This window comes from Salmo trutta, chromosome 12 (genome assembly GCF_901001165.1).
Source record: "Salmo trutta chromosome 12, fSalTru1.1, whole genome shotgun sequence".
NCBI classification, from domain to species: Eukaryota; Metazoa; Chordata; class Actinopteri; order Salmoniformes; family Salmonidae; genus Salmo; species Salmo trutta.
The window spans coordinates 86,248,283-86,266,984 of record NC_042968.1 but is presented as its reverse complement, the minus strand read 5'-3'; the positions used below and the strand labels follow the sequence as shown (position 1 = coordinate 86,266,984).

The following is an 18,702-nucleotide window of genomic DNA, read 5'->3' as shown; positions in this document are numbered from 1 at the left end:
GGTACTTGGACTTGGTGGTCACTAGTTACCACAGTCACAAACCCCGACCATTTCTACAATTTTCTTCTTAAAATTTGGATTTTAGACCTAACCTTATCCAGACGGTTAACCGTATGGCTAACAATAACCCTTAATTAATACCCCAAATCACATTTTTGTTTTTTATATATTTTACTATATAGTTGTTGGACTCCCGTTTGCATTGCGTGTGTGCGTCACATCAGTGCCACCCCAAAGTCATTCCAGTTTTCTAGTGTAGCTAGCTAGCTAAATCATCTGGTAAGTAAAAACATGAGTGATAACGGTAAATAAAATTAGTTGCACGGTTAGTCTTGCGCGATTGAATGACCTCAGAAAGTCTACATCAGTAACAGAAGCGGGCTGTTTCCTCATCTTTCCTCATGCTTTTGACATGCTTAGTTGTATCCTTTGATGTTGTACGTGCTGATCATGCATTGTGGGAATAAATCAATGACTTCCCTAATCTATAGAACAAACTGTTTTTAAGCCTAAAATTGAAACAGTTGTTTTGAAATGACTTTAATGTCCTATAGGTCGTTAACAATAAACGTCACAATACTGTGCAGAGCGTTTGATTTGGCTGCTGGGGGGCAAGGAGACCCAGTTCCGCTAAAACTATTGACAACAACGTGTTGTTTTGGTTTTAATACCGTCACCTCTTGAAGAGCATAGTCAGAAATACACATTTCCGATTATTCCACATTTAGCTCTATCATCAGAGTTATACAGCATGTAGCTAAGTGCATGCTTTTCATGACGAGTAAAAAAACTATTTAGCAGATACGTGTGGTATCTTATCCATTTGACATGTACTGTAACGTTAGCTATCTATGCAAACGTATCATTTACTGTAGCTTGTTTTTTCAGATTTGGCTTTTGGAAAGAGTCCTCCACCTCCTGGTAAAGTTGTCAATCGGACTACTGCCATCACCAGTATTAGATGGCAAGCAAATCAAACAATATTTGGCCATCTAGTTTTACCACTGAAAATGAACTTGTTAACTAGCGACATTGACGTAGTCTTCTATTACCTATCTAGACAATTTGACTGACGTGGTCCATCAATCAATGTTGTCTATCCTGTCTGTCAGCAGCAATCGTGATTAAACACTATTAAAAACAATGTTATAAAGGTGGTTACGTTAGATAACTTCTCTAGGTAGGCAGGCCTACGTTGGTTAGAGAAAAAAGTACTGTACACAGTTTCTACCGGTAGCTTGCAAAGTCAACGTGTCAGCTAAGGGACAGTTAGAAATTTGCTGGGAGGGGTCAAACTCTTTTTGTTGTTGTTGCATTGAGGAGTTAAAAAAAATAAACATATAACGTTAATGGACACAGGAGGGGAGTGCGTTTTCCCCCATTTTGCAGGTTTTACTATATAATGTCTTCCATATAGCCACATTTTCTCATCTGCTTGCGCCTCCCATATAAAGGTGTTTGGTATTTCCACACTCTTACCATACCACAGGTCAGTATTCTCTACCAGTCAACTGTCTATCCTGCCCTCTGTCCATAGTGACTGCAGTAGTAGGTCGATCATATATCAGTTTTTATTAGTAACATGGCCAAATACAACAGGTGAAATACTTGCGAGCCACTAACCAACAATGCAGTTAAAAAAAATACGGATAAGAATAATCAATAAAAGTAACAAGTAATTAAAAAGCAGCAGTAAAATAACAATAGTGACATTATATACAGGGGGTACTGGTACAGAGTCAATGTGCGGGGGCACCGGTTAGTTGAGGTAATATGTACATGTAGGTAGAGTTATTAAAGTGACTGCATAGATGATAACAACAGAGTAGCAACTGTGTAAAAGAGGGGGAAGGGGCAATACAAATAGTCTAGGTTGCCATTTGATTAGATGTTCAGCAGTCTTATGGCTTGGGAGTAGGAGCTGTTTAGAAGCCTCTTGGACCTAGACTTGGTGCTCCGGTAGTGCTTGCCATGCGGTAGCAGAGAGAAAAGTCTGACTAGGGTGGCTGGGGTTTGATAGTTTTTAGGGCCTTCCTCTGACACCGCCTCGTATAGAGGTCCTGGATGACAGGAAGCTTGGCCCCAGTGATGTACTGGGCCGTTCACACTACCCTCTGTAGTGCCTTGCGGTCGGAGGCTGAGCTGTTGCCATACCAGGCAGTGATGCAACCAGTCAGGATGCTCTCAATGGTGCAGCTGCAGAACCTTTTGAGGATCCATGCCAAATCTTTTCAGTCTCCTGAGGGGGAATAGATTTTGTCGTGCCCTCTTCACGACTGTCTTGGTGTGTTTGGACCATATTAGTTTGTTGGTGATGTGGACACCAAGGAACTTGAAGCTTTCAACTAGAGGTCGACCGATTAATCGGAATGGCCGATTTAATTAGGGCCATTTTTTTTAATTGATTTATATATATATATATATATATATATATATATATATATATACTGCTCAAAAAATAAAGGGAACACTTAAACAACACAATGTATCTCCAAGTCAATCACACTTCTGTGAAATCAAACTGTCCACTTAGGAAGCAACACTGATTGACAATACATTTCACATGCTGTTGTGCAAATGGAATAGACAACAGGTGGAAATTATAGGCAATTAGCAAGACACCCCCAATAAAGGAGTGGTTCTGCAGGTGGGGACCACAGACCACTTCTCAGTTCCTATGCTTCCTTTGCTGATGTTTTGGTCACTTTTGAATGCTGGCGGTACTTTCACTCTAGTGGTAGCATGAGACGGAGTCTACAACCCACACAAGTTGCTCAGGTAGTGCAGTTCATCCAGGATGGCACATCAATGCGAGCTGTGGCAAGAAGGTTTGCTGTGTCTGTCAGCGTAGTGTCCAGAGCATGGAGGCGCTAACAGGAGACAGGCCAGTACATCAGGAGACGTGGAGTAGGCCGTAGGAGGGCAACAACCCAGCAGCAGGACCGCTACCTCCGCCTTTGTGGAAGGAGGAGCAGGAGAAGCACTGCCAGAGCCCTGCAAAATGACCTCCAGCAGGCCACAAATGTGCATGTGTCTGCTCAAACGGTCAGAAACAGACTCCATGAGGGTGGTATGAGGGCCCGACGTCCACAGGTGGGGGTTGTGCTTACAGCCCAACACCGTGCAGGACGTTTGGCATTTGCCAGAGAACACCAAGATTGGCAAATTCGCCACTGGCGCCCTGTGCTCTTCACAGATGAAAGCAGGTTCACACTGAGCACGTGACAGAGTCTGGAGACGCCGTGGAGAACGTTCTGCTGCCTGCAACATCCTCCAGCATGACCGGTTTGGCGGTGGGTCAGTCATGGTGTGGGGTGGCATTTCTTTGGGGGGCCACACAGCCCTCCATGTGCTCGCCAGAGGTAGCCTGACTGCCATTAGGTACCGAGATGAGATCCTCAGACCCCTTGTGAGACCATATGCTGGTGCGGTTGGCCCTGGGTTCCTCCTAATGCAAGACAATGCTAAACCTCATGTGGCTGGAGTGTGTCAGCAGTTCCTGCAAGAGGAAGGCATTGATGCTATGGACTGAATCCAATTGAGCACATCTGGGACATCATGTCTCGCTCCATCCACCAACGCCACATTGCACCACAGACTGTCCAGGAGTTGGCAGATGCTTTAGTCCAGGTCTGGGAGGAGATCCCTCAAGAGACCATCCGCCACCTCATCAGGAGCATGCCCAGGCGTTGTAGGGAGGTCATACAGGCACGTGGAGGCCACACACACTACTGAGCCTCATTTTGACTTGTTTTAAGGACATTACATCAAAGTTGGATCAGCCTGTAGTGTGGTTTTCCACTTTAATTTTGAGTGTGACTCCAAATCCAGACCTCCATGGGTTGATACATTGGATTTCCGTTGATTATTGTTGTGTGATTTTGTTGTCAGCACATTCAACTATGTAAAGAAAAAAGTATTTAAAAGATTATTTCTTTCATTCAGATCTAGGATGTGTTGTTTAAGTGTTCCCTTTATTTTTTTTGAGCAGTATATATTTTTGTATTTTTTAATATATTTTTTTATTATATATTTTAAAATATATATATATATTTTTTTTTTACACCTTTGTTTTACTAGGCAAGTCAGTTAAGAACACATTCTTATTTTCAATGACGGCCTAGGAACGGTGGGTTAACTGCCTTGTTCAGGGGCAGAACGACAGATTTTTACCTTGTCAGCTCGGGGATTCGTTTTTGCAACCTTCCGGTTACTAGTCCAACGCTCTAACCACCTGCCTTACATTGCACTCCACGAGGAGCCTGTATGGCAGGCTGACTACCTGTTACGCGAGGGCAGCAAGAAGCCAAGGTAACTTGCTAGCTAGCATTAAACATATCTTAAAAAAAACTATCAATCTTAACATAATCACTAGTTAACTACACATGGTTGATGATATTACTAGTTTATCTAGCGTGTCCTGCGTTGCATATAATCGATGCGGTGCTTGTTAATTTCTCATCGAATCACAGCCTACTTCGCCAAACGGGTGATGATTTAACAAGCGCATTCACGAAAAAAGCACTGTCGTTGCACCAATGTGCACCTAACCATAAACATCAATGCCTTTCTTTAAAATCAATACACAAGTATATATTTTTAAACTTGCATATTTAGTTAATATTGCCTGCTAACATGAATTTCTTATAACTAGGGAAATTGTGTCACTTCTCTTGCGTTCCGTGCAAGCAGTCAGGGTATATGCAGTAGTTTGGGCCGCCTGGCTCGTTGCGAACTGTGTGAAGTCCATTTATTCCTAACAAAGACCATTATTCATTTGCTAGAATTGTACATAATTATGACATAACATTGAAGGTTGTGCAATGTAACAGGAATATTTAGACTTAGGGATGCCACCCGTTAGATAAAATACGTAACGTTTCCGTATTTCACTGAAAGAATAAACGTTTTGTTTTCGAAATGATAGTTTCCGGATTCGACCATATTAATGTCCAAAGGCTCGTATTTCTCTGTGTTATTATGTTATAATTAAGTCTATGATTTGATATTTGATTGCTCAGTCAGACTGCTCTATGGTAGGCAGCAGCAAGCTCGTAAGCATTCATTCAAACAGCACTTTCGTGCGTTTGCCAGCAGTTCTTCGCTGTGCTTCAAGCATTGAGCTGTTTATGACTTCAAGCCTATCAACTCCCGAGATTAGGCTGGTGTAACCGATTTGAAATGGCTAGCTAGTTAGCGGGGTGCGCGCTAATAGCCTTTCAATCGGTGAAGTCACTCGCTCTGAGACTTGGAGTAGTTGTTCCCCTTGCTCTGCAAGGACCGCGGCTTTTGTGGAGCGATGGGTAATGATGCTTCGAGGGTGGCTGTTGTCGATGTGTTCCTGGTTCGAGCCCAGGTAGGAGCGAGGAGAGGGACGGAAGCTATACTGTTACACTGGCAATACTAAAGTGCCTATAAGAGCATCCAATACTCAAAGGTATATGAAATACAAATGGTATAGAGAGAAATAGTCCTATAATTCCTATAATAACTACAACCTAAAACTTCTTACCTGGGAATATTGAAGACTCATGTTAAAAGGAACCACCAGCTTTCATATGTTCTCATGTTCTGAGCAAGGAACTTACACGTTAGCTTTTTTACATGGCACATATTGCACTTTTACTTTCTTCTCCAACACTTTGTTTTACATTATTTCAACCAAATTGAACATGTTTCATTATTTATTTGAGGCTAAATTGATTTTATTGATGTATTATATTAACTTAAAATAAGTTCATTCAGTGTTGTTGTAATTGTCATTATTACAAATAAATTTAAAAAATTGGCCGATTAAGGTGGGAAGGGCAGTGTGGAGTGCAATAGAGAGAGCATCATCTGTTGGAGAGGTATGTCAATTGTAGTGGGTCTAGGGTTTCTGGGATAATGGTGTTGATTTGAGCCATGACCAGCCTTTCAAAGCACTTAATGGCTACAGATGTGAGTGCTACGGGTCGGTAGTCAATTAGGCAGGTTATCTTAGTGTTCTTGGACACAGGCACTATGGTGGTCTGCTTAAAACATGTTGGTATTACAGACTCGGACAGGGAGAGGTTGAAAATGTCAGTGAAGACACTTGCCAGTTGGTCAGCGCATTCTCGCAGTACACGTCCTGGTAATCCGTCTGGCCCCGCGGTCTTGTGAATATTGACCTGTTTATAATGGTCTTACATTGGCTGTGGAGAGTGTGATCACACAATCTTCCGGAACAGCTGGTGCTCTCATGCATGTTTCAATGTTATTTGCCTCGAAGTGAGCATAGAAGTAGTTTAGCTTGTCTGGTAGGCTCGTGTCACTGGGCAGCTCTCGGCTGTGCTTCTCTTTGTAGTCTGTAATGGTTTGCAAGCCCTGCCACATCCGACGAGCGTCAGAGCATGTGTGGTACGATTCGATCTTAGTCTACCCGTCAACCTGTCTATCCTGCCCTCTATCCATAGTGACAATAGTGGTAGTTTGATCATTTGTCCAGATCTGCAATAGGTTAACAACAATCATACCACACATAAAACAATTCAAATCTTCACCAATTTTCTATATAAATCCACAAGATAGAGGAATAGCTGATAGGCAGCGGAGAGGTCACGTGCTTCATTGCGCATAAAAGAGCAGTGAAGACATGCAGCTCAAAAATCTCCCCTATTGATCTTGTTGATGGATAATAAAATGATCCTACCTAGACTATCCTACAACGCCATAATCAATTAATAATTGCATTATTGTTTTCAAATAAGTACAGTTCTACTATAGGCCGTAAACTGCAGTGAAAATTTTATTTGAGTAATGGCGCAAAAGCCTTGTTTCATTCCATTTGGGTCAGTTGTGGGTCTACTCTGGACAGACTACAGAAAGGCACAGTAGCAGGCTAGTCTGGCTGTATTTTTACTTCTAATACTGATGCGCTGTCTGTTGCCGATCATCATTCTCCCAAGTTGTCACATAGGCTTATGTCGCTGTGTTATTGGGGACCTTCAATGCTGCAGTAATGTTTCGGTACCCTTCCCCAGATCTGTGCCTCGACACAATCCTGTCTCGGAGCTCTACGGATAATTCCTTCGACCTCGTGGTTTGGTTTTTGCTCTGACATGCAGTGTCAATTGTGGGACCTTATATATACAGGTGTGTGCCTTTCCAAAATTATGTCCAATCAATGGAATTTACCACAGGTGGACTCCAATGAAGTTGTAGGAACATCTCAAGGATGATCAATCGAAACAGGATGCGCTTGAGCTCAATTTCGCGTCTCATAGCAAAAGGTCTGAATACTTTTGTAAATACATTTATTTTATTTTTTATTTAAAAACTGTTTTCGCTTCGTCATTATGGGGTATTGTGTGTAGATTGCTGAGAGAAAATATATATTTAGTACATTTTAGAATAAGGCTGTAACGTAACAAAATGTGGATAAAGTCAAGGGGTCTAAATACTTTCCGAAGGCACTGCAAATTTAATTTAATTATATACATAGCATCAAAATGTAGAAAATGTAATTTCCCCCTAGCTGATCATTGTCTGCAGCCTTCTCTGATCGTAGTGTAATGAGACAGGCAGAGATGGTGAGCTCGTCCATGGTGATTGGCGAACCCTAAACCTTCTGGCCCTTTAGCCTTGCATGTTATCGACTGTGCCACAAAACCATGCTAAAGTGGTAAGGTCCATATCCCCATTTATAAACACAGGGTTACTACAGTTATTGTTATTTATGCTGGTAATAATTATTTTTGAGTTAGTTTTAATAGGGGCAGGGTCATATGAAAAAATATGTAACTTTGGGGATGGGGCTGAATTTGTTTTTAATGACACCTCGAGTTGGACCAGCCGAACGCTCTGCACATTATTGTGATGTTTTATTGACAACGACCTATTTTGATAGCCCTGACATAATAAGGTCAGTCCAATCGTTACCTTTGGTGTCTTGGGCCAAGGTTAGTATTCTGAATGCATGACATTGATTACAGAATTTTCTTCCACCAAAGGGATTGACAAGAATCTAGAATGTCATATAGAACATTTGAGGACGTGAAGGAAGTCATTCTATCAGCCCACAAAAACACAGAGGCCGGGGATAAAGTCGGCTTTTACAACACCTGGGCAGAGAACTATGACCAGGTAGGATCATTACTGTAGGCTACATCTCAAATGGCACCCTATTTCCCATATACGGTAGTGAATGACTTGTTATGACCTGAGGTCTAAGTGGCATTGGTCAAAAGAAGTATGGTGCACTAAAGGGGGGGACAGGGGTGTCATTTGAGATTTGCCTAAAGTCCAACTACTTGTCAATGTAATGCGTTAGGCCTACTGCTCCACTACTACTCCACGTTCTGTGAGCTTGTGTGACCTACCACTTTGCAGCTGAGCCGTTGTTGCTCCTAGACATATCCACTTTACAATAACAGCACTTACAGTTGACCGGGGCAGCTCTAGCAGGGCAGAAATTATACAAGCTGACTTGTTGGAAAGGTGGCATCCTATGACAGTGCCACGTTGAAAGTCACTGAGCTCTGCAGTAAGGCCATTCTACTACCAATGTTTGTCTAGGAGATTGCATGGCCATGTGCTCGATTTTATACACCTGTCAGCAACGGGTGTGGCTGAAATAGCTGAATCCACTAATTTGAAGGGGTCTCAAAATACTTTTGTGTATGTCTTTCTATACATTTTTTTTAAGAAATCATTTTGACAGTATCCATCTTTTTTTTACTATCCACATGTTGCAAGCCATGTGTTTTGTTGTCCAGTCTTCATGGTAGTAGGTGAGGAAAACAGACTATATTGTCACGCCCTGACCAGGGGAACTCTGCTATTTTGGTCAGGGTGTGGTATTTCTATGGTTTATTTTCTATGTTTTGTTATAGCCTTTCTTTGTGGTTTATTTCTATGTTGGGCTCGGGGGTGATTTCCAATCAGACAGCTGTCGCTAGTTATGTCTGATTGGGAATCACATTTAAGTTCCTTTCCCCCCACGATGTTTGGGTTGTTGTCTCTTTTTGTTGAGCAGTTAATGATCAGGCATTTTCTTGGTTTTGTGTACGTGTTTAATTCAGTGTAAGAATAAACATGTGTTCGCTCCCAGCTGCGTTTTGGTCCGCTTCCTCGTCACCAGGCGACGATCGTTACAGAACAACCCACCGAACCAGGACCAAGCAGCGGGAGGATAAGGAGCGCGAGAGATGGGCTCGCGAGGGGAAGGAGTTCTGGACCTGGGATGAGATCATGTCTGGGAAAGGACCCTGGCGGAAGGATTCCCAGGTCGAGGAGGTGATGCCAGCCGGTGGAAGGAGTCGCAGGCGGCGGTCGAGGAGGCCCGGAAGACACCCCCAAGAAAAAATTTGGGGGGGGCTAATGGGGTGGTCCGGAAGGGCAGAGGAAGAGCCCAGACCACTGCTCTCGTGGGGGATAACGGCGAAGGAGGAGGCAGAGATGTGGCAGGTCCTGGAGGACCTGCGTAGGGACAGCGTGGAGGAAGAGCCTTCGGTGGCAGAGGTGCGCACGGTATCGCCAGTGCGCCTGCACAGCCCAGTGCGCTCTGTGCCAGCGCCCCGCATTTGCCGGGCTAGGGGGAGTGTTCAGCGAGGACGTGTTGTGCCGGCTCAGCGCTCCTGGCCTCCGGTGCCCCTTCTCGGTCCGATGTATCCTGCGCCGAGGACGCGCACTGTGTCTCCGGTACGGCTGCACAGCCCAGTGCGTTCTGTGCCAGCGCTCCACACTTGCCAGGCTAAGGTGGGCGTTGAGCCAGAACGGGTGATGTCAGCTGTGCACTCCAGACCTCCAGTGCGCCTCCTCTTTCCAGGATATCCGGCGCCGCTTATGCGCACTGTGTCGCCGGTGTGCGGTCACGGTCCAGCACGTCCTGTGCCAGCACCTCGCCCTTGCCGGGCGAATGTGGTGCGTGTCCACAGTCCAGTCCGGTCCATCCCTGCTCCCCGCACCAAGCCAGTGGTGCGTGTCCCCAGTCCTGTCCGGCCCATCCCTGCTCCCCGCACCAAGCCAGTGGTGCGTGTCCCCAGTCCAGTCCGGCCCGTCCCTGCTCCCCGCACCAGGTTAGTGGTGCGTGTCCCCAGTCCTGTCCGGCCCATCCCTGCTCCCCGCACCAAGCCAGTGGTGCGTGTCCCCAGTCCAGTCCGGCCCGTCCCTGCTCCCCGCACCAGGTTAGTGGTGTGTGTCCCCAGTCCTGTCCGGCCCGTCCCTGCTCCCCGCACCAGGTTAGTGGTGCGTGTCCGCAGTCCTGTCCGGCCCATCCCTGCTCCCCGCACCAAGCCAGTGGTGCGTGTCCCCAGTCATGTCCGGCCCATCCCTGCTCCCCGCACCAGGTTAGTGGTGCGTGTCCCCAGTCCTGTCCGGCCCATCCCTGCTCCCCGCACCAAGCCAGTGGTGCGTGTCCCCAGTCCTGTCCGGCCCGTCCCTGCTCCCCGCACCAGGTTAGTGGTGCGTGTCCCCAGTCCTGTCCGGCCCATCCCTGCTCCCCGCACCAAGCCGGGGGTGCGTGTCCCTAGTCCAGTCCGGCCCGTCCCTGCTAAGAATAAACAGTCCGGCCCGTCCCTGTTCCCGCACCAGGCCCACGGCGCGTGTCCACAGTCCGGCACGGCCTGTGTCCGGTCCACCGGTGACCAGTCCTGTTCCGGTCGGCGGCTCCGCTCCGGAGCCTGAGCATGCCGCTCCACCGTGGTCCAGTCCGGGCCAGAGGGGTAGGGCTAGGGTGGAGGCAGGGGGAGAAACACGCCCGGGGCCAGAGCCTCCACCGAGGGTGAGGCGCCCACCCGGGTCCCCCCCCTAATAGACTTTAGGTTGGTGCGCCGGGAGTACGCACCGTTGGAGGGGGGGTACTGTCACGCCCTGACCAGGGGAACTCTGCTATTTTGGTCAGGGTGTGGTATTTCTATGGTTTATTTTCTATGTTTTGTTATAGCCTTTCTTTGTGGTTTATTTCTATGTTGGGCTCGGGGGTGATTTCCAATCAGACAGCTGTCGCTAGTTATGTCTGATTGGGAATCACATTTAAGTTCCTTTCCCCCCACGATGTTTGTGGGTTGTTGTCTCTTTTTGTTGAGCAGTTAATGATCAGGCATTTTCTTGGTTTTGTGTACGTGTTTTATTCAGTGTAAGAATAAACATGTGTTCGCTCCCAGCTGCGTTTTGGTCCGCTTCCTCGTCACCAGGCGACGATCGTTACATATATATAGTTGTCATGCATCTAATTAGCCATTTCTCAGTGGCACCGGTGGCAGCCCACCTTGGCATCCTATTTGGCTATCAATTTAAAAAAAAGTTAGGGGAATCAGGTCGGACTCCGATGGAAAAAAGTTAATTCCTCAACGTGGATCAACAAAAGGCAAGTGGTGCCTGAAGACAAAGCAAAAAAGCTTTATCTCAACAAGTTCGTGCCAATTTACCACATCACCGAAGCTACCAACTCGTTCTCAACTGATGAAACACCATCACAGGTGGAAGCTAGTAGACCTACTGATGCAGCCTCCCAGTCCAGACTGACCTGACTGCTCTGGCCCGGCAATGACAGTGTCCTCCTCTAATTTCTCCCATCAAGAATAGTTTGGTATTTTATTAGGATCCCCATTTAGCTGTTGCAAAAGCAGCAGCTACTCTTCCTGGGGTTCCACACAAAACATGACATAATACAGAATGACATAATACAGAACATCATTAGACAAGAACCGCTCAAGGACAGAATTACATATATATTTTTAAAAGGCACACGTAGCCTACATATCAATGCATATACACAAACTATCTAGGTCAAATAGTGCCTCAGTTACAGTGCCTCTAGTGAGAGTGCTGGCCATCCTCCTCTCCCAGAAAACAAAGATAACGACTGCAAGGTTCCCAGTGGTGCTCATGACCCCCCCCCCCCCCCCCCCCCCACAAGTGATGAGACGGTAGCCTAATTTAATAGGCTACCAGCTAAATACTATATATAGCTATAGATAGGCTAATCGGCTAGACTACGTTGTCTGCATAATGGAACATCCCCTAGTTAGCTATTGTTTTGACAGTGGACTGATTGTATTACTTGGCATTAATAGACTGGTTTTATGCAGCACAAACTTTCTATCCAAGTTGCGAGAGAGCGTGAGGATGGCTAAGTTAGGCTGTAGGACAGTTGTGTATTCTTAAAAATCTATTGGTTACTGATTAGTATGCTCTGGCATCGAAAATTCATTTTACAATCTGCAATGTTTGAATTTCCCACTTTTAATGACTAAAGAAGTAGTGTAGCTAAATACATTATTGCTGCCAGACAGCATTCAACATAGCAGCATCGCAACACCGTAGGCCTATAGCTTCATGAAACATAAACGAAAATGACAACCTAATAAAAATAAACATGTATCCATTAAAGCAAAGCCATAGGCTAACATGTATCCATTAAAGCAAAGCTACAGGCTAACATGTATCCATTAAAGCAATGCTATAGGCTAACATGTATCCATTAAAGCAAAGCCATAGGCTAACATGTATCCATTAAAGCAAAGCTACAGGCTAACATGTATCCATTAAAGCAATGCTATAGGCTAACATGTATCCATTAAAGCAAAGCCATAGGCTAACATGTATCCATTAAAGCAAAGCTACAGGCTAACATGTATCCATTAAAGCAATGCTATAGGCTAACATGTATCCATTAAAGCAAAGCCATAGGCTAACATGTATCCATTAAAGCAAGGCTATAGGCTAACATGTATCCATTAAAGCAAAGCCATAGGCTAACATGTATCCATTAAAGCAAGGCTATAGGCTAACATGTATCCATTAAAGCAAAGCTACAGGCTAACGTGTATCCATTAAAGCAAGGCTATAGGCTAACGTGTATCCATTAAAGCAAAGCCATAGGCTAACATGTATCCATTAAAGCAAGGCTATAGGCTAATGTGTATCCATTAAAGCAAGGCTATAGGCTAACGTGTATCCATTAAAGCAAGGCTATAGGCTAACATGTATCCATTAAAGCAATGCTATAGGCTAACATGTATCCATTAAAGCAAGGCTATAGGCTAATGTGTATCCATTAAAGCAAGGCTATAGGCTAACGTGTATCCATTAAAGCAAGGCTATAGGCTAACGTGTATCCATTAAAGCAAGGCTATAGGCTAACGTGTATCCATTAAAGCAAGGCTATAGGCTAAGACGTATCCATTAAAGCAAGGCTATAGGCTAACACGTAACACCACATAGTCTGATAGACAGCCGCGTAGACGTCGCAATTTCAGAACTCTGGATAGCAATTAATAGTCAATACTTTGAGTGGCTGGCGCATTAGATGTATGTGTTTTTTTTAGGGAGGGGAGTGGTCCAGAGAGACTGGGCTACTCCAGTGTCTACTGTGTATAACTGTGTGTATGTTAACTCCACCGCAGGACGTGGGTCTTCTGGACTATCGTGCGCCGAGTCTGGCGGCAAACTGCCTGTCCCCCTGTTTCCATGGCGACCGGGTGACAGCAGTGATTCTGGACGTGGCCTGTGGCACTGGATTGGTCGCAGCACAGGTGAGCCTCACTAAATCACACCCCGACACCTATGGTAAAATGTCAGGTAGCTTTAACACAGTTTTGCGCAGTACACAGGATGGAGTGTAGCTTTGGGGTGAGTGATGACGTCTGTGATTTTGTGTCTGTCTGATATGCAGCTGAAGAGGATGGGCTTCAGGCATTTTGTGGGCGTTGATGGGAGCAAAGGCATGTTGGAACTGGCCAATAAGACGGGCCTCTACCAGGACCTCAAGCAATGCATGCTGGGAGACGAACCACTTCCTGTCCAAGCTGGTACCACTGAACTTTGTATAACTGATCATGTTCATAATAGTCAGCAAATATCAATCTGTCTGAAGCAATCCGACATTACTAGACCATTAGATTTATTCTGACTTGAATACTGGCAGACTTTTATGCTTTACCCTGGGAGATTACATTACAAACATGCAGGGAGATTACATTAGACATGCTTTACCCTAGGAGATTACGTTACAAACATGCAGGGAGATTAGATTAGACGTGCTTTACCCTAGGAGATTACGTTACAAGCATGCAGGGAGATTAGATTAGACGTGCTTTACCCTAGGAGATTACATTACAAACATGCAGGGAGATTAGATTAGACGTGCTTTACCCTGGGAGATTACGTTACAAACATGCAGGGAGATTAGATTAGACGTGCTTTACCCTGGGAGATTACATTACAAACATGCAGGGAGATTAGATTAGACATGCTTTACCCTGGGAGATTACATTACAAACATGCAGGGAGATTAGATTAGACAGGGTTTACCCTAGGAGATTACATTACAAACATGCAGGGAGATTAGACATGCTTTACCCTGGGAGATTACGTTACAAACATTCAGGGAGATTAGACTAGACATGCTTTACATTACAAACAAATGCAGGGAAAGAAAAGCAATTTGGTGAAAAAGAGTTTACTACAGTTTCTCACTGTCTCCTCTTCACCCTCTGTCTCTTTCCCCCTCCTCCTCATCCTCCCTCTCTATTCCTTCTCCCCCCTCTCTATTCCTTCTCCCCCCTCTCTATTCTCCCTCTGCTTCCTCATCCCCTGTAACTCGTCGTCCTCCTCCTCTACCCTCCTGCAGGGCAGTTTGATGTGGTAGTGATTGTTGGGGCGCTAAGCGACGGCCAGGTGCCAGTGAGAGTCATCAGAGAGTTGTGCCAGGCCACCAGACCAGGTCACATGACTGTTTTTAATTGGACAAAACATACTGTACATAATGTAGTACCACTTTATATAGCGGGTAGTTTGGGTTCTGAAAGCCGTGGTATGTCAGACAATATACCACTGGTATGACGCAAAATTACTTGTTTACTCTTCTAGTTGCGTTGGTAACCAGGTTTGTGGTATATGGCCAATATAACCTGGCTACGTGCTGTATAAGAATGGCTATATACCACACCTCCTCGAGCATTATTGCTTAAGTATACTATTCAGTAATAATACTGAAATGCATACACTTGTTCTATATACACGACAGTTCAAAAGTTTGGGTGTTTTGTGGGTACTATTTAATAAAGCTGGCAGTTGAGGACTTGTGAGGCGTCTGTTTCTCAAACTAGACACTCTAATGTACTTGTCTTCTTGCTCAGTTGTGCACTGGGGCCTCACTATCCTCTCTATTCTGGTTAGAGCCAGTTTGCGCTGTTCTGTGAAGAGAGTTGTACACAGTGTCGTACGAGATCTTTAATTTCTTGGGAATTTCTCGCATCGAATAGCCTTAATTTCTCAGTTTCTGGCCATTATGAGCCTGTAATCGAACCCACAAATACTGATGCTCCAGATACTCAACTAGTCTAAAGAAGGACAGTTGTATTGCTTCTTTAATCAGAACAACAGTTTTCAGCTGTGCTAACATAATTGCAAAAGGGTTTTCTAATGATCAATTAGCCTTTTAAAATGATATACTTGGATTAGCTAACACAACGTGCCATTGGAACACAGGAGTGATGGTTGCTGATAATGGGCCTCTGTACGCCTATGTAGATATTCCATTAAAAATCAGACCTATCCACCTACAATAGTCATTTACAACATTAACAATGTCTACACTGTATTTCTGATCAATTTTATGTTATTTTAATGGACAAAACAAGGTGCTTTTCTTTCAAAAACAAGGACATTTCTAAGTAACCCCAAACTTTTGAACGGTAGTGTATATGTAACAAGTAGCAATGGAGATCTACAAACAGCCAGATAGTGTATTTATAAACAGAAAGAGACAGAAACAAACTCCCCACCATGTCTCACTTTTACCCCTTCCAGGTGGTTACGTCTGCATGACAACCAGAGGTAACCATGACAACCTGGAGTACAAGGCAGCGCTGGAGCGTGAGCTGGAGCTGATGGAGGGGGCGGGACTCTGGGGTCACGTGGCGATCACGGAGGTGGAGGAGTGGGAGAAAGCCGTAGCGGAGCCGGAGAAGGGGTACATACCTGGAGTGGTGTATGTTTACAGGAAGTCATCACAGTGACATTATCACAAACACGTGTACCGTTTTTTTTTTGCCAAAATAATTTCCATATAAATAATTTGTCCATGTAAATGGACAATAAAGTATAGTGTATCGTATCACATTGACCTCATCACAGTAACAGACCTGTAACAACCCTGTACAGTAACACCTGTACAGTAACACCCCAGTAAAGTAACACACTTGTACAGGCCATAACAGTGACATCAAAGTAACACCACTGTGCAGTCTGTGACAGTGGCACCCTCTATTGGCATTGAGCGGCCATCTTTGAAGGCAACTACTATTCCAAAGATAAAGATGCCTATAAAATGCTTATCCAATAGAAATCCCCTCAATCACGCTTGTAGACAATGTTATGGTGACGTTAGCTAGTGAAGATCATCCCCAGAAAAATGAAATCAGGTCTAACGGTCGTGTTGCTCCGAACTGCTCCATTTTAGCTAGTGGCCATTACAGAGTGTCTATATACCAAATATTGAATGAATCTGAGTTGCGGTTCATGAGAAGAAGAATTTTAAAGGAATTTAGCATTAGCTTTATGCTAGCCCTTTTTTGTCAAACTTCAAAGACCTGTGTTGTCTTTGGAGATATCAACAACAAACTTATTTAATTATGATCAATCATGTACGAGTTGTATTTGATAGTTTGGCTGATAGAACAAAATAGCCTGGATTTATAGGCATCAAAGTTTGTGAGAAGTTGTCATCAGACAAGCCAGCTGTAGCTTCAGAAGTTGTAGTAGAGACGTCGTCAGACAAGCCAGCTGTAGCTTCAGAAGTTGTAGTAGAGTCCTCGTCAGACAAGCCAGCTGTAGCTTCAGAAGTTGTAGTAGAGACGTCGTCAGACAAGCCAGCTGTAGCTTCAGAAGTTGTAGTAGAGTCCTCGTCAGACAAGCCAGCTGTAGCTTCAGAAGTTGTAGTAGAGACGTCGTCAGACAAGCCAGCTGTAGCTTCAGAAGTTGTAGTAGAGTCCTCGTCAGACAAGCCAGCTGTAGCTTCAGAAGTTGTAGTAGAGACGTCGTCAGACAAGCCAGCTGTAGCTTCAGAAGTTGTAGTAGAGTCGTCGTCAGACAAGCCAGCTGTAGCTTCAGAAGTTGTAGTAGAGACGTCGTCAGACAAGCCAGCTGTAGCTTCAGAAGTTGTAGTAGAGTCGTCGTCAGACAAGCCAGCTGTAGCTTCAGAAGTTGTAGTAGAGTCCTCGTCAGACAAGCCAGCTGTAGCTTCAGAAGTTGTAGTAGAGACGTCGTCAGACAAGCCAGCTGTAGCTTCAGAAGCTGTAGTAGAGTCGTCGTCAGACAAGCCAGCTGTAGCTTCAGAAGTTGTAGTAGAGACGTCGTCAGACAAGCCAGCTGTAGCTTCAGAAGTTGTAGTAGAGACGTCGTCAGACAAGCCAGCTGTAGCTTCAGAAGTTGTAGTAGAGTCGTCGTCAGACAAGCCAGCTGTAGCTTCAGAAGTTGTAGTAGAGTCGTCGTCAGACAAGCCAGCTGTAGCTTCAGAAGTTGTAGTAGAGACGTCGTCAGACAAGCCAGCTGTAGCTTCAGAAGTTGTAGTAGAGTCGTTGTCAGACAAGCCAGCTGTAGCTTCAGAAGTTGTAGTAGAGTCGTCGTCAGACAAGCCAGCTGTAGCTTCAGAAGTTGTAGTAGAGTCGTCGTCAGACAAGCCAGTTGTAGCTTCAGAAGTTGTAGTAGAGTCGTCGTCAGACAAGCCAGCTGTAGCTTCAGAAGTTGCACAAGTAAAGTTGCATGAGTAATGCAGAGTAATTCTGGAGGTGGACACGGTGACATGTAGATGCAAGTCAGACAATTTTGTATCCCCAAAATGCAACATACATTGAAAGTTGGTGATCAATGGAATCGGGTAAGAGCATTTATTTTGTATCGTTGTTGATAATGTTTCTTGAACTATTTGTAATCGTATACTGTCTATATGGTTTTTGTTTGTTTATTTCTTTTTCATAAGGTAGTCATTTATGAGCCTTTAGCTGTTGTAATCATCATGTATGTCAATTGTCTTTTTTGGTGTTTAAACTCAACCAAATCATAAAATCAAATGTTTTTATAAAGCCCTTTTTACATCAGCTGATGTCACAAAGTGCTTATACAGAAACCCAGCCTAAAACCCCAAACAGTGAGCAATGTAGAACATGGTGGCTAGGAAAAACTCCCTAAAAAGGTAGGAACCTAGGAAGAAACCTAGAGAGGAACCAGTCTCTGAGGGGTGGCCAGTCCTCTTCTGGCTGTGCCGGGTGGAGATTATAACAGTACATGGTCAAGATGTTCAAATGTTCATAGATGACCAGCAGGGTCAGATAATAATAATCACAGTGGTTGTAGAGGGTGCAACAGGTCAGCACCTCAGGAGTAAATGTCAGTTGGCTTTTCATAGCCGATCATTCAGAGTTAGAGACAGTAGGTGCGGTAGAGAGAGAGAGTTGAAAACAACAGGTCCGGGACAAGGCAGCACGTCCAGTGAACAGGTCAGGGTACCATAGCTGCAGGTAGAACAGTTGGAACTGGAGCAGCAGCACGACCAGGTGGACCGGGGGCAGCCAGGGCTCAGGTCCTCAGGGAGGGAGAGGGAGAGAGAGAATTAGAGGGAGCACTCAATGTGTGTTACACCTCAATGTTGGTAACGCAATTGGAGATGCCAAAGCGGAAATAGTCCATCCACACACTGGAAGAAGTTCACGATAGCAGAGAGAAATTGGCGAAGCA

At 44.8% G+C, this 18,702-nt stretch overlaps 1 protein-coding gene across 1 annotated transcript; it reads left to right on the top strand.

Moving 5' to 3' along the window:
- Positions 1-10: 10 nt before the first annotated feature.
- Positions 11-18,050, top strand: mettl27 (methyltransferase like 27). Its single transcript, XM_029770222.1, has 6 exons — positions 11-279; positions 7,974-8,106; positions 13,371-13,499; positions 13,640-13,775; positions 14,597-14,689; positions 15,778-18,050. The coding sequence occupies exons 2-6, from the start codon at positions 7,993-7,995 to the stop codon at positions 15,984-15,986; spliced, it is 681 nt and encodes a 226-aa protein (XP_029626082.1). The 5' UTR covers positions 11-279; positions 7,974-7,992; the 3' UTR covers positions 15,987-18,050.
- The last annotated feature ends 652 nt before the right edge of the window (positions 18,051-18,702 follow it).